The 14,367-nt window shown below is 35.6% G+C and overlaps 1 protein-coding gene across 1 annotated transcript in view; it reads left to right on the top strand.

Moving 5' to 3' along the window:
- The window catches only part of ERC2 (ELKS/RAB6-interacting/CAST family member 2), a 401,801-nt gene that overhangs the window by 104,351 nt on the left and 283,083 nt on the right, over positions 1–14,367 (top strand). The window contains exon 7 of the mRNA XM_071755842.1: positions 10,803–10,970. Coding sequence (XP_071611943.1) covers positions 10,803–10,970 — 168 coding nt within the window. The remainder of the gene's footprint in view (positions 1–10,802; positions 10,971–14,367) is intronic.

The following is a 14,367-nucleotide window of genomic DNA, read 5'->3' as shown; positions in this document are numbered from 1 at the left end:
TATATGTATATTATATATATATATAAAATTTGCATCATTTACTGTCATTGATTGTAACCAGCAATTGTTCTGAATAAGAAACAGTATTATTATGCCAAGCAATAGATTATATTAAAGAATGAGAATACCTGAAATCATTCTTTTGTAGACTTTTATGTGTTTTGATACAGGATGCCTACATTGAGGAAAAAAATTTGTATTATTCCATAGATTAATGTACTCTTACATGTTCTGAGGATAATGATGCCAGCTTGTCATTAGGCAGATTCTTGGAAATAAGATGGTTTAAATGGAAAAATAACCAGTTAAGGGCATAGTTACTGGTACAGTTTCAATGTCCGAATGCCTGTTTAAAACACAAACCCTTACAGAAAGAAACTACCAGAAAGTATGTGTCTTATTTTACTACTATGAAAAGACTGCTTTTGCTCCTCAGTTCTTTCTTAATTTAAAAAATAACGTTTATATACGTCATTCATCAAATAAAGTTTTAATTTTCTTTATTCCTCTGATAGGTCTTGCAATTCAGTACAGAGATGAAGGAGCGCAGAGGGTTATATTTCTTCTTGCATAAATAATAGAAGGGTTTCAAAAGTTTCAGTTACAGAGGCACTTAATTGCATCTGCACAAGTTTACAGGGAGACTGCAGAGGTATTACTGGGGTATAATATATGCAAGAAGAACAAAGGCTGACTTTCATGTCCTAAATCTAATTTTCAGGGATGATAGGCCTAAAAAAAAAATCCCTGTTTTTTTGTAAAGTGAGATGGAAATCAAAGAGACTAATACACCTATGTATCCACAGATTTGCTTTTGTAAAACAGGTACATCTATATTTAATTAAGTTGTACGTGGTTGATTTTATTCTCTAGCTAGTAGCTGCTCTATTTTTTAAAAAAACTTGTTTACTCAAGAAGTACTTGGAATTTAAATTATCTGAAGCATCATTTTAAGCTCCAAAATGCTTGTGCATTTTGCAGTTTAGTTGAAGTGTTTGAAATGGATGTCACTACTGTCACTACATGGGATTATATAGGGCAAAGCACTAGGAACATTTCTGTCTGATAACACAGAAATATTAGCAGTTCATTAACGTGCTTTTTAACCTACTGAGTTGGAAAGGTGAGGGGTTTCTGTGGACCTCGTAACTTATGTGACATCTTTTCTTTTCAGAACATTACTACTGGAATGCCAGATATTCTACACCATCTTTTGAGCATCTAATGTAGTAAAACTGCACTCTGTTCTGACACCAGGCAGGTGCCTTCTTCCCTCACGTATATAAGGGGGGAGTAAGCAAGGAGGTTGTCTTGTCTTATGTGCCTCAAAAGCCAGAGCTAATGAAAATATTCTGAGTTCTAGAAGAGTCTAGAGAATGAAAACTTTGGATCGAGGGCAAGTGATGGAGCTAAGCAGAGCTGTAATATGTGCTGGTAGTCAAGGCTGACATCAAACCAGCTGATATTTATTGCTGTGTGGGAGATTATGGAGCCTACCTTGCTGGGAGAGAGGATTTCACTCTAAGCTTTTATATTTGGAAAATTTTAGGTGAATTTTTAATCTGAGAGGTCAAAAGTATTTAGAAGCTTATTCACTCTCAAGAAAAACGCAGCAGCTTGCAGAAAAAAAGGCTACAACTTTGTCTCTGGAAAAATGTGGGCAGGAGAGATACAAAATCCAAAACTACATATTTCTTGAAGAAAACACTGTTCTATTTAAAGTAAACACTATATGCTTAGCTTATTTTTTTAACCTTCCTCTCTGTTCACTGTGTTCTTATGAATAAAAGAAAAATATTGGCCAAGCTGTTTGATATCACTTTATGAGCTGGCCATAGATCCTGGAAGATAAGCAGGTAGCCAAGCTGTTTTCAGCTGGACCTCCTGATGTAGGAATGTCTGATAAAGAAGTGTGTGACATGAGCAGGTGTTGTAGTCTCAGAAGAGGATAAATCATAAGATGTGTCTCACTCAGAATGTGAAACCAAAAGAGAGGTCAAGGATGCAGTTCACCCACCCTGGGATGCATGACACAGGCTTTCTGGCTCAGCTGGGGAGAGGTTTACCTGCAGGCACCTCCTTTGAATGGTTTGAGTAGGTTATGGACCTAAATGGGCTTCTTGAAAATCACACCTTCACTGCCATGCCAACTGTTTGTTATAGCTGACTCCTACTATTAGAGTAGAATAAAGCTGAGAAAACCAGTTCATGTAGAAATTCTATTTTTATTATACATAAAGCTGAGAGATATTTACTGATTTTCCTTATACTGTTGTGGAATTCTGCATGCTTATTTCATGAAGCAGTTAAATGCGTTGGCTTGACTTTAAAAAAAGAGCATTGTGGCCTTTCTATTCACTTTTTATTAATATAAAATATATGAATATAATATAATTAATATGTTAATATATAATAAATTGGAATGCTATTGCAGACAGAAGCTTCAAAAGTTAAAAGCTTCCAAGATTGATGCTTTTGTAAATTGGTTTTAAGTATTTTGAATTTATAACCATTATTATGTTGCTAAATAACATTGACTCTGGAGTGACTGACTTCCTTTAGCAGTAATTCAAAAATATTGTGACAGCTATAGTTTTATAGTGAGCATAAAAAACTGTGAGGTAAGTTCAATGAGGTAAGGTTTGTGTTGGAAGTTTTATTAATAAAAACTGTAAGTATTATCACATGAGTTACAATTCCCATGTGTTTTCCAAAATTTGCTGGAACTGAAATTGAATATTAAAGTCTGAACTTTAGACTGGTTGCTTTCAAGTACCTAATTTTTGTGGTAGGAGGGGGCAAAGTATAAATTTGAATAAACTCTTAGGCAGTTGGCTGCCTTGATAAACTACACATGATCAGAATTCCTTGTGGCATATATAGTTCCACAAGGATGAGATTCAGTCTTGGCTACAGCCTCTGGTTCAGCTAAAGCATTTTCTAGTGTAGCTTGACCAGCCAGGATTAATTTTCTCTTTTAAAGAGCAGCATAATTTGGAGGATTGGAAAAAACAAAAAAAGAAAAAAAGTCAAGATTGATTAGTAGAGGTGATGGCTGATGCAGCTGTTGAGGGGGGAGGACAAGACTGTATGAAACGTGTAGGTGCCATCTTCCAAGGAGCAGGTTATAGAGCATTTGATGCATTACACCAGCACCTGCTTCTCCCATCCTTGTACAGAAGGTCTGCAACATCTTGTGGCAGTGATTCTGTGAGGGAAGTGCTGTGAAATGGCATGGGGTTGTTTTCCTGACTTGAACAGCCAGTTCTGTCCTGTGTTTATAAACCATCTTCTAGTGTTGCTCACTGCCTGTTCCCCTTTCCTTGGATGTAATCAATGCTTTAAACTCCTCTTCTTTTGCCAGTTCTTACATACTGAAGTAGCAGAAAGAAGACCAAGAAGTTGCCCTTTGAAGAATATAATATAATTTAATGAATTAAAATGTTAACTAGAGCAAGCATAATGCTTGGAGTAACAGGGTAGGATTGGAAATAAAGGTTGAAATAATTCTTGAAATCATTCCTCTATAAAGGGAAAAACCAAAATAATTAAAGTTTCGATTTGTAACAAGATTGCAGAACATATTAATGATACAAAATTCAAGTGTCTGCATCTTCAAAATGTGGCCATGTTCTTCCTTTCCTGCCTTAAATTTTGTGTAGATCAGATGTTTTTAGAAAGAATTTAACATATACTATGCATTACCAGGTACTTCCATTGCTTTGAAAAAAATAATGTTCATCATATTGAAAAATGAGGGACAAATAAGACAAGGGGATAGATTTTATTTTATTGTATTCAGAAATATTTTTTTATTTGTTTGGGTGTTCTGTTTTTTTGGGTTTTTTTCAGTTTTTTTTAAGTGAGAGTAATGAGTACAGTTAGGACTCTCAATTGTCGTATTTGCTAAAGGGTCAGTGTGAGGAGCTGTCTGTATTCACTACTTCTGTATGGAAAATGAAAATGACAGCTCTTTTTTAATGGCTTAAACTGATTTTAATAATAATATATTTCCCCAGTACATATGGGTGTATAAATACAGGCAGTAAGATCTTTCATACAGGTTTGTTTTTTGCTTAATTGAAGTGGTTCCTCAAAAGGTGGCTGCATAATACATAGTAGCACATAAATAATATATAATAAATAGTAGCACATAAAATTGTCCACAGTCCAGAGCAGCCCGCAGTGGTCACCAGGAAGGGAGAGAATGATACTACAGAAGGACAGAATATTGACCCTTGATTACAGTGGTAAATATTGACTGCAGTGTGTACTGGAGTTATAAGAGAGATGGACAGTGGGTTACAGTTTGCCTTCTCTGTTACCCCAGGTATTGCAGTACCCTTAGTGCTTAACTAGTGAATTCAGAATGAGTTTAAAAAAATACAGCCAAACCTTTGCTTAAAATATATTTATTTGTGTTGGTAAAATAAATAATTCTTAACAGTGGAACACAGTAGTGCTTCATTTCATGTTTTACTTCCTCATGGAGCTCCGTAACACTAAAAACACTTTCATAAATTATATATATATATAATATGGTTTATAAGTTAAACAGTTAACAGTAAGGAACTTCAAGAAATAGACGTCACTACTGGAGCTGGTCATGAGTGGCGGGTGATGACATGAAGATTAATAAAGTCCCACTTTGAATATGGCAATTTTTGCCACTTACATGAACTTTTATTTTCTTTCTAAAGTATAGCCCAATTTTGAAGTTTTTTGCTGTGTGTTGTATATTTCCAGAGCAAGTGACAGAGTTTATTGTATTAAATAGTTGAAATAAGAAGTTGCTGAGGAAAAAGAAGTTAGACAAAATTAAAAGGCAATTTAGTTGGACAGAGGTCTTTGAAATGCTTTATGTGTTAGCTATCAGATCTGGTTCTGCTTTATTTTTCTGGAAAATGGTGTTTTTCAGGTTGCCAAGTTTTACTAGTAAATGTACTGCCAAAGCTTGGGAAAAATAAGTCAAGGACTCTAAAAATTACATAGTGTTGAGTGAAAAGCCAAGGAGAGGGGTTTTGTGTACTAGAAATCCTTATCCTTTCAAATATAAAAATATATATGTGATGTTGTAAAATGACCCATATTTAATTTCCTTTTGAATTATATTTAAAATGCCATAGATATAAAAAGAAGAGTAACAAAATGGCAGGCATTTCTCACAGGGTATTGGCATGCTGCATTTAGAATGCTGCAGTGTTTCATTATTTTGGGGAGATGTGATTTCACATTACCATTTTCAAGGAAGACATAATTTCTAATATTGGCACATTCATCCTGGCTATAAATGAAGTAGTATATCTTGCTTCTTGTCTTGTTGAGGAGCTGATTTAACAGCTTTTTGGTTTTACACCATCTGGAGGTTCATATTTGACTTATGAATGATGTCATACATGCTTAGCACCAAACAGTTACCACATAGTAAAAGGTCACATGCAGTTCAGGCTGAAGCAGTTTTACTTCACATTATGAGAAATGTAAAAATCTTGGCTCGTGATTACTGTAGGCAGAAAGAAGAATTTAGGGAAGGAGAAAATGACTGACATAACCAATGTTCTTGTAAACCTCCACACTGCATTCCTGTGAACAGAAAATAAATCTGTGTACTTAAGACCACACACAGTATGAGTTGCCTCTGCACTCTTAGACTGGCACTGGCTCAGAGTTCTGCCTCTTTGAAAACTTATGTAGAGCACTGATTTCAGAGCAGCTGTGTATGTTACTTTTGGGAGTGATGTATCTATTCTATCAAAACACCTGGGCTTCATTGTGTACACACATTTTTGAGTTAAAGTGCTCTGCTATGTCAGTCTCAAGATATCTGACCACTGGTTGAGGACATGTAAGAAAATAGAGACATATTTGGCAGATTTTTTTCTTTTTTTTTTTTTTTTCTTCCCAACATTGGTGTCAGGACACACTCTAATTTGAGCTCCACAAAAAATAGCTTCTTGGGAGGAAGAGTAGAGATAGCTCTGTTTCTTGTACTTGCAGAGAGAAAAAGAAGACACAACAAAAACCATGCTGCATTATCAGTAATACCTTTTTCTGATCTTAAGATTTTAATCTGACCTCTTACACGGGCTTGATTTTAATTATATTATATGATGCTTAAAGTATTTCTACACAACAGGAACATAATACAAGGTATTGTCATGTGACAATAGGAAGTAAGAATAAGAAAAGGTGTGGTTTTCAGAAGGTTAGTTGGGATCTCTGATCCAGATTGAAATATGGGAAATGCGTTGTCAGTAGCTCAGGTCGCTATCACCTCACTGTATTTAAGAAAGATTTCTGTTTTGTCAGGAAGGTGAAATTCTTTTAAGAATTTAATTGTAGTTCTGTGGAAGTCAAATTCTAGATATAATTGTAGAGCATTTGCTGACCTATGGTTCATTGGGAAAAGGCTTGGAAATAAGATAATTCAACCTCCAAAGTATGACATTGGATTTGTTGTGGCTTGGAGATGACATGGACTGGTTGACTTGTTGGAAGTGCCTGAGTCCCTGACAGAGAATGTGTGCTGTAAGCCTTTTTATTTAGTTCTCTGTATTAGCAATGAAAGTGGCCTTTTTGGCTCTGGAGCAGCCAGAGCTACTCACCTGCCAGAGGGGCAGGAGTTAGGGTGGGAACCACTGAAACTGGAATGGAGGATCTGCCACCTAAGGCTGTGGCCTTACTCCTTCCTTCCCAATGCTAACACTGTCACGGTGTGAAGTGAGGTTGCTGTGACTGAGAATTTTAACTGCTTCAAATCTTTCAGAACATTCTTTGTGCAATTGAAGCTGCACTTCAGTCATACTTTTAAGCTTTTATTTGAAGCTACCAAAGTTTGAAATGAATTCTGAAGTGAAAGCTGAGTTAGTCTCACAATAAGAACAACCTTTTGTAGCAGCTGGGGTTCTAGGCAGAAGTTACATCGCTTACATCTAAATAAATTCAAATCTTAAGTCCATGTGTACCTTTTTATGTAAGATTGCAGTTCACCTCAAGCATGTAAGTGCTCATTAGTAAGTATTTAAGAGATACCATGAAGGTGAAAGAATTTCAGCTGTTTATATGAAGGTGTGTGGAGTAATCTGAAGATATGTGGAACAGTCTGTTTATGGCACTAGCAAGAAAACAATCTGGTTCTACATTTAGAGTCAATTCAGACAGCTCTGAAATACTAGGTGCTGTGGCAAGTTCAAGGTCGTAACCCTTATGCTAACTTAAAGGTTTTTGTGTGAATTGCTTGCACATTAGGCAGGAAAGGGAAGATGGAGTTTGTGGCTCTCTGCAGAGTTAATTTGTTTGCTTGTGGTATGGAAGAAAACCACTGTGCACCTTCTCATGTCCCTCCAGGTTGAAATTGTGCCTTTGTTCAGGAAATAGCAGTAACATGTCGGTTGTGTTGTGAGCTGGTTCGTGGTGAAAGGCAACACAGAGAAGTTGTCATTTGGTGCTCTTCTGTTAATGGCTGTGAGAGAGTGGGATTGGGATCGGAAAAGTTGGAGTGGAAAAGGTTCAGCTCTCCTTTCCCACCCAGGTTGTCACTCACAGACTTGGTCTTCAGAGCCATGTGCTCATCCTCTCCACTCTCCTTATTGTGCTCTCAAGTTTTAATGCCCAAAATGCTTATTCCCAAGTGGAATCTGGTGATGATAGGGTGTGTGGGAAGAAATTTGTGAAGAAGAGTGAGAATTGTCTGTTTGAGCCTTGGGGTATTGACTGGGTGAGTAGAGAGGAAAAGACTATTGACTCAGAAACTGCCTGGTTCTGCCAAGGAGAACAGAACTGTGTCAGTATGTGCAAGCTGCTGTGTTATCCCTGTCTCTAGGGAATGGCATCAGTGCTTTGTTTGTCAGTGGGTCTGATCACCTGCAGCTGCCTTTGAATTTTGGCATTAAGCTTCTGCCTGGTGCAAATGAGACTTTCAGTGCCTGACTAAAGGGAAGCCCTTTTGGAGCTTCCCCTGCAGTGTTATGACGACCTTCTCAGCTGCAGTTTAAAAGCCCAACAGAGATTTTTGTGATTTGGCTTGAGGGATTGCTTTCAGACATGAAGCAAATAAGTGATTAAGTTTAAAGAAGATGTGGTAATGAGTTTCAGATGAGGGCTTTTATGTTTATTAAGAGGTCTGAAAGTATTCTGCTACTACTATTTCTTGTTCTCTCACTTAAAAAGTACTCTTTGAATCTCATACTCGTACTGCTTACAAATGGCAAGATCCTATTACTGTAATATTGTAAAAAAGTCTTAAAAATAAATCCAGTAGAGTATAAATCTTTTTTTCCAGTGTATAGAAAAGCAATGAGCCATTTTAAGAGGAGAAAGAACATGCATTTCAAGATCGAATAGATCATCTAAATTGGTCCCAAACCAAGTTTAAAAATGGCATTGCAAAGAATTGCTTTGAATAAATTCAGCATATATTATTTAGCATATATTTAGAATATAAATAAATTAGATTTGCTGATTGTTTTGTACTTTAATAATAGTCTGATTAACTACAAAAAAGTTTTTAATACGTATAGCCCTTTCTGACTATTCCAATTGCATCATGCTAAACTTATATTCATGCCCTTTAAGTCACTTTAATTTAGCCTTTTATTATGAATAAGCTTTATGAATTTTTAGGTAGTATATACTTTAAACCCTAGTTCTTTATTTGCTGACATTTGTGTTTGAAATTTGGATTAGTGACTCTAAAAATTTCTCACTTGCCTGATTTCCTACAGTCTGCTTGGGGATGGGAGAATTGTTCTAGATAGCCACCTAATATATTTTTATTTATTTATTTGTATATATATTTATATACTGTCTTCTCAGTGGAGTAAAATGCAGCCAAAATAAGCCTTTCTGGGCCCACCTTATGTGAGCATTTCAGAGTTTCAGAGCTGCAGAAGAAAACAGTGTCAAAAAATGGCCTGTATTTAAGGAAACCTGTCTTTGTTATACCAAATGATTGCACTCTCTTTATCTTAGTTCTCTACTTTGCATGATATTATAATGTTCTCATGGCTTGAAAACCTTGCAAACATTCTCCATGCCATGCTGCCACTTGGGTGTGCTTTCTGTGCTACATAGCATCTTTCTCTGGGTGGAGTGGAAGGGCAAATGTAGAGTAGGTCTATAGCAGTATTTTTAGTATCTCCACTTTTGGAATCCAAGTTTCAGTATATTAAGCAGCCTTCTGGAAAACGGAAATATTTCACTAAGAATAAACTGCTTTATTTCTATACCCCAGGCTTGGATTTGGGAGTTTGAGACTGTACAAGGAATGCAGAATCAAATCCATACAGCTAACAGTGGGGGTTTTTTGTGTGTTTTGGGGTTTTTTTTGGTGTTTTTTGTTTGGTTGTTTTTTGTTTTGTTTTGTTTTTTTTTTTTTTTTTTTTTTGTATGGTTTTTATGATGATATTTCATGGGTGTACTGTATCTTTTTAATTATTTTATTTACAAAATAACAATTGAGGATTACATTAAAAAAACCCCAAACAAACATGTCTTTTGTTCTTTATAGACTTTATATATGATGAAATCTGATTTTTACCCCAAAATATCCCACCCAGTATTAGCTACTGGTTCCCTGTGAGGGGTTTGTAGCAGCATGAGGAGAGGGGATGATTTGGTAGAAGTGTTCCCTGAAAGGGAGCAATGCATGTAAAGTGCAGCTCTGGCAGTACTGGTGGTTAAACCCTGTTATTTAGATTTTTCTTTTTCTTGCAACTTTTTTACTTGTTTCACCAAATGTTTTTCTGTCTTTTCATGATGCTATTTATGCTGCAGACCTTGAAGATGGTTGCTGCTTTTTTTTTTTTTTTTTTTTTTTAACCCCCCTCCTCTTGCAGTGGAGGGAGGGACAAGCTATTTTTCCTCCTATTTCCAAATGCTTTTATGAGTACCCAAGCATTTAATTGCAACTACCAGTAGAGCTGTTTATAGAAAGAACTCTATACAAATAGTAACCAGTATCAAGAGATCTACAGATTTTTTCCAAACCATAAGCAAGTATTCTGTTTGAGAAGTATTTGAACTGTGTTAAGAGAATACTAAAATTGCATGCATGAGCATTTATCCAGCAAGAGATGAGAAAATCAAGGCTACATGTGTATCTTTTGGCCTGTTAGAACACTATTGATTTTCTTGTTTTGTTTCTTTTAGGGTTTCTAGAAGAAAAAACCCAGTTCTTTAGTGCAGAGCAATTTGGTGAAATTCTCTATTAAGGCATTTCTGCTTAGAAAAATCCTTGGAATATCTCTTAATTTGGTTGACAGGGATTTGTTTGTATTACAGAAAAGTACAGTAAAGCCCATTTGTTAAGAAACTTACATGATATACACTGGAGAAAATTTAGTAACCTTATCATTTCCCTATTTGCCATGTCTTTGTTAAAGAATTCTGTTACTAGATTATCAGTCTGTGCCCAGACCTGTGTAGTAACCAATATCTGATTACTCATTTCGTGGCTTTAATGGAAAAATTAAATACAGGATACAGAACAGTATGTTCAATGAGTCATCTTTGTTTTGTCTTTTTTTCTAAATCCTTCATGCATATGTCAAATCAGTCAGGACTCTTTTAATGCTGTTTCATATTTTGATTCCTTTTTCTATTCATCCTTCGGTGCTAAAAGTGTTTTGTTTTTTTGTTTGTTTTTGTTTTTTCATTTCAATAATCTCTTTTTTTCTGAGATGAAGCTGGAAAATCTACGTAGAGAAGAAAAAAAAAGTGACAAAAAAGAGAATTATGACAATCAGTGAAATATGCTAATGATTTTTACTGAAACCTAAATATGTTTGATTGGCCTACTGCAGGTTGATGCCTTGCGATTACGATTAGAAGAAAAAGAAACCTTTCTGAATAAAAAAACAAAACAACTTCAAGACCTCACAGAAGAGAAAGGAACCCTGGCTGGAGAGATTAGAGATATGAAAGACATGTTGGAAGTAAAAGAAAGAAAAATTAATGTCCTCCAAAAAAAGGTAAGATCACAACGAAAGGATATGTTGTTAAAGTTAGGAAGCATGTTCAAAGGAAATAAATATATTCTTCTAGCACATTTCTTCTAATATATTAAAAAAATGCAAGGAGCAAGTCTCTAATAGTCAAGTATTTCTCTACTATAAAATCCATATTGCTGTTTTCAACTGGATCATTTCTATGGTATAATCACTTAATTTCATTATATCACAAAAATATTAGATGAAGTTTCCACAAAATTATTTGAGTTAAATGAAAGTCCTAAAATTTCTGACAAAACTTCTTATCCCTCAACATGAGGGATTCAGTTATCTTTTAACACAAATCTAGCTAACTGCATTTATGTCTTTGGGAAGTTGGATTTAATATTTTTAGTTTCCACTTTGGGGAGTAGGGAGGGAATTTCCTGGAATGACAGCTCTGTAAGGGGTTCTGCCTACAGTAGTGGAATGTTTATTTACTTTATCTTTTTTCTCACACTTACAAAAAATATGCTAGCAAGACAGGTTCTGTGTGGGTCGTGTCTATCATTCTTTGTCATGAGTGTATATACATATGTGTGTGTATATATATATATGTATATGTATGCACTTCTGAGCACACAGGTAAATGGAGAAAATTTCCTGGCATCAAATGCACTCAAAGAATGTTTGTTGCTTGTGTCTGCAATTGGTTGAATACAGTCTTTAGAAAGCCAAGTCCTTATTTTCCAGAAAGTGATAAGATAGCTTTTCAGGCCCAGAATGTAAGGTCTATCAAAACCACATTATAGGTACTCATACACTCAATCTTATTTCTGAATATTTGTCATGTTAGCAATGCTAATGATGTAAAGATAACAAACTTCAAGCCTTTTATTCTGTACTGAATGCTAATTACTTTTGGACATCACTTGAGACTTTTGAATCAAACCCCACATTTTCTTATGGTTTGTGTTCTACATCCTCCCCCCAAACAATGTTCAATTGGTCTTGTATTTCGATTTTGAGGGAAAAGGTCAGACTGTGAATTCAGTGATCAAAATTATGTGATTAATACAACTTATCGTGGAGCTGTCAGCAATATCCATCATGGCCATGTACTCAGAAATAAGCAACAAAATGCATTTTTAGGGGTAAAATACATCATGGCTATTTTATTATATTTTGCAGATTGTCTTACTGCAACTGCTTCTTAATGAAAATAATCGTTCTCAAACTGCACTATCTCTCTTCTCTAAATCATAGAGTAAACAGATTATGCTCTTGAACTCTGTTATATGTTGTAATAAATAAATCCTGATAACTACTAGGTGCAAAATGAGTTAGAATGGTGATGAAACAATTACTGGGCCCTCCGGTGGATCCATCCTGACTTTACTCTTCTTAACCATGACATTGCCCTGCTTGCTGTCTTTCTGTCATGAACACACTTCTGAAAGTAAAGGAACAGCTTCTAATTCTTCTTCCTAAATTCTCTCTGGTCATTAGTTTCTTCTGACTATAATATTTTAATGCTTGTCTCCATCTTCTTTTTTCTATGCGGGGCCACATATCTGCATTTTTATGTACTTCTGATCTGGGGTCTTGTGAATAAGCAGTTTAGTGCCCTCATTTGCTGATGAAAGATAGATAGTTAAATCTCTCTCCACTCAGTCTGAAGTTCTTCAATCAGCCTAAAATAACATTTGTTTTAATGCTTGTATTCAAGTAATTGAAGAAGAAAAAAAAATTGTATATAGTGTTTAAAAATATTTGTTAGTAATAACCTGAAACTGAGTAGGAAGGAATATGTAAATCGGAAATATGGAATTTCTAACTCTCTATTCTTTCTCTTGGGTACATTGTTGTTATCTGCCATGTTGAAAAATACAATGGAGACAAAAGCAAACCCAGAAAAGCTCCCTGTCAAAGTTGGAGTTCTTTCTTCTCCTTTTTGGACAGCTGTTTGAAAAGACAGGACAAGTGCTGCGGAGGGCTCCCTACCAAAGTTATGGAAGAAACAAAAACTGGCAACAAAACAGCTGTGGTGAACCCCACAGGATGGCATAGGATCACACATCAGGGAATGCTGCAGAAAAAATTATGGGCTATGTAATGAGCTAATGATGAACTGACCTTCCATGCAGTGGTTTTGATGTAGTTTTTGACTAAACTGAAAAACTGCTACACTATTCACTATAATTTGTAGGCTTAAGGGAGGCCCAGCACTGGAACAGTATGCATTTAGAGGATTTGGATCAAGGTAGATTGGCATGGAGTAATAATAAACTTATGTCAATGTCAGAGGTGCAATATTACTTAATATTTCTTTCTTTTAGAATCTTTGGCACCACTGTTCCATTTTAGTGCCAGTAAAGTTGGGTATGCTGTTTTAATAGCCTTGTTTAACCTGGCAAAGCTAGTCTTACACCTCATATCTGTCAGTTTAGCATGCAGAGGGGCAGACCTCAGAAGCCTTTATGTATTTCTTACCAGAACATACAAATTCTATGAATATGGCCAAGTTGCAGGATGAAGGGCAGAAGTGCTGAACTGAGTGATGGTACTTGCACATCCCTTTTTGCTCCCAGATTTTCTCCTTCATACAGTGGCTATGCCTGGTGTTGACCTTTGGGAATCTGTAGGTATTTTAAAAAACTATGGTGTACTCTGAAGTATGAGCCTCTGTGCTGAAAACAGTAGCTGTGGAGACAAGAATAGTGTAGAGGATGTAGACCTGGATCATATTAGGACAACCGCTTGTGGAAATTCTTTTGTGGGGACTTATAAAAGAACACCATGTAAAGGGGGCTAATATAATATTCTACTTTGACTTGCAACATAACTGCTCATGTAAAATGTTACAGTTTTCATCTTTAATAGTTTAAGCTTTGTGATTGATGAAGTGCTACATGACTGAGGGCCCTAACCTACCAGCTAATTAGCATTTGTAGGAAATGTCATAAAGTCTTAGCTCTCATGTAATAATTGGAATCTGTACTTGGAGTGGCTGGACTGTACATACAAGTCAATATTGCCACTTCATATTAAATTAAAATGTTTTGTACAATTAATTGTATACGTTACTTTTAGCTGTCTTCTAAAACCCAAGAAATTTCCATACAGTCAGATTAGGATACTAGCATAAACTCTTGTACTAAGAAATTTGCATCAGTATTATTGCTTGATGCAGGAATTCTGGCTGAGAAGACCACTGAAACTGAAACTTCTGAATCCAAAATGCACCAGGATGATGTGAGATCATTTGACCTGTTTTTCAAAGAAATAGCATGAAACTACAGTTGGTCAAGCAGATCTGGTTCGTGTACCAGTAATATACATCTCTGGAGAGGTTACAAAGGAACCTGTTTTTTTCCATGTTTGAAAATCCTAATAATATTTTTAAATCCTAAAAAAAATAAAAAATAATTTTGCTGCT

Source organism: Heliangelus exortis, chromosome 12 (genome assembly GCF_036169615.1).
Source record: "Heliangelus exortis chromosome 12, bHelExo1.hap1, whole genome shotgun sequence".
In the NCBI taxonomy this organism is placed as follows: domain Eukaryota; kingdom Metazoa; phylum Chordata; class Aves; order Apodiformes; family Trochilidae; genus Heliangelus; species Heliangelus exortis.
This window is presented reverse-complemented; position numbering and strand designations above follow the sequence as displayed.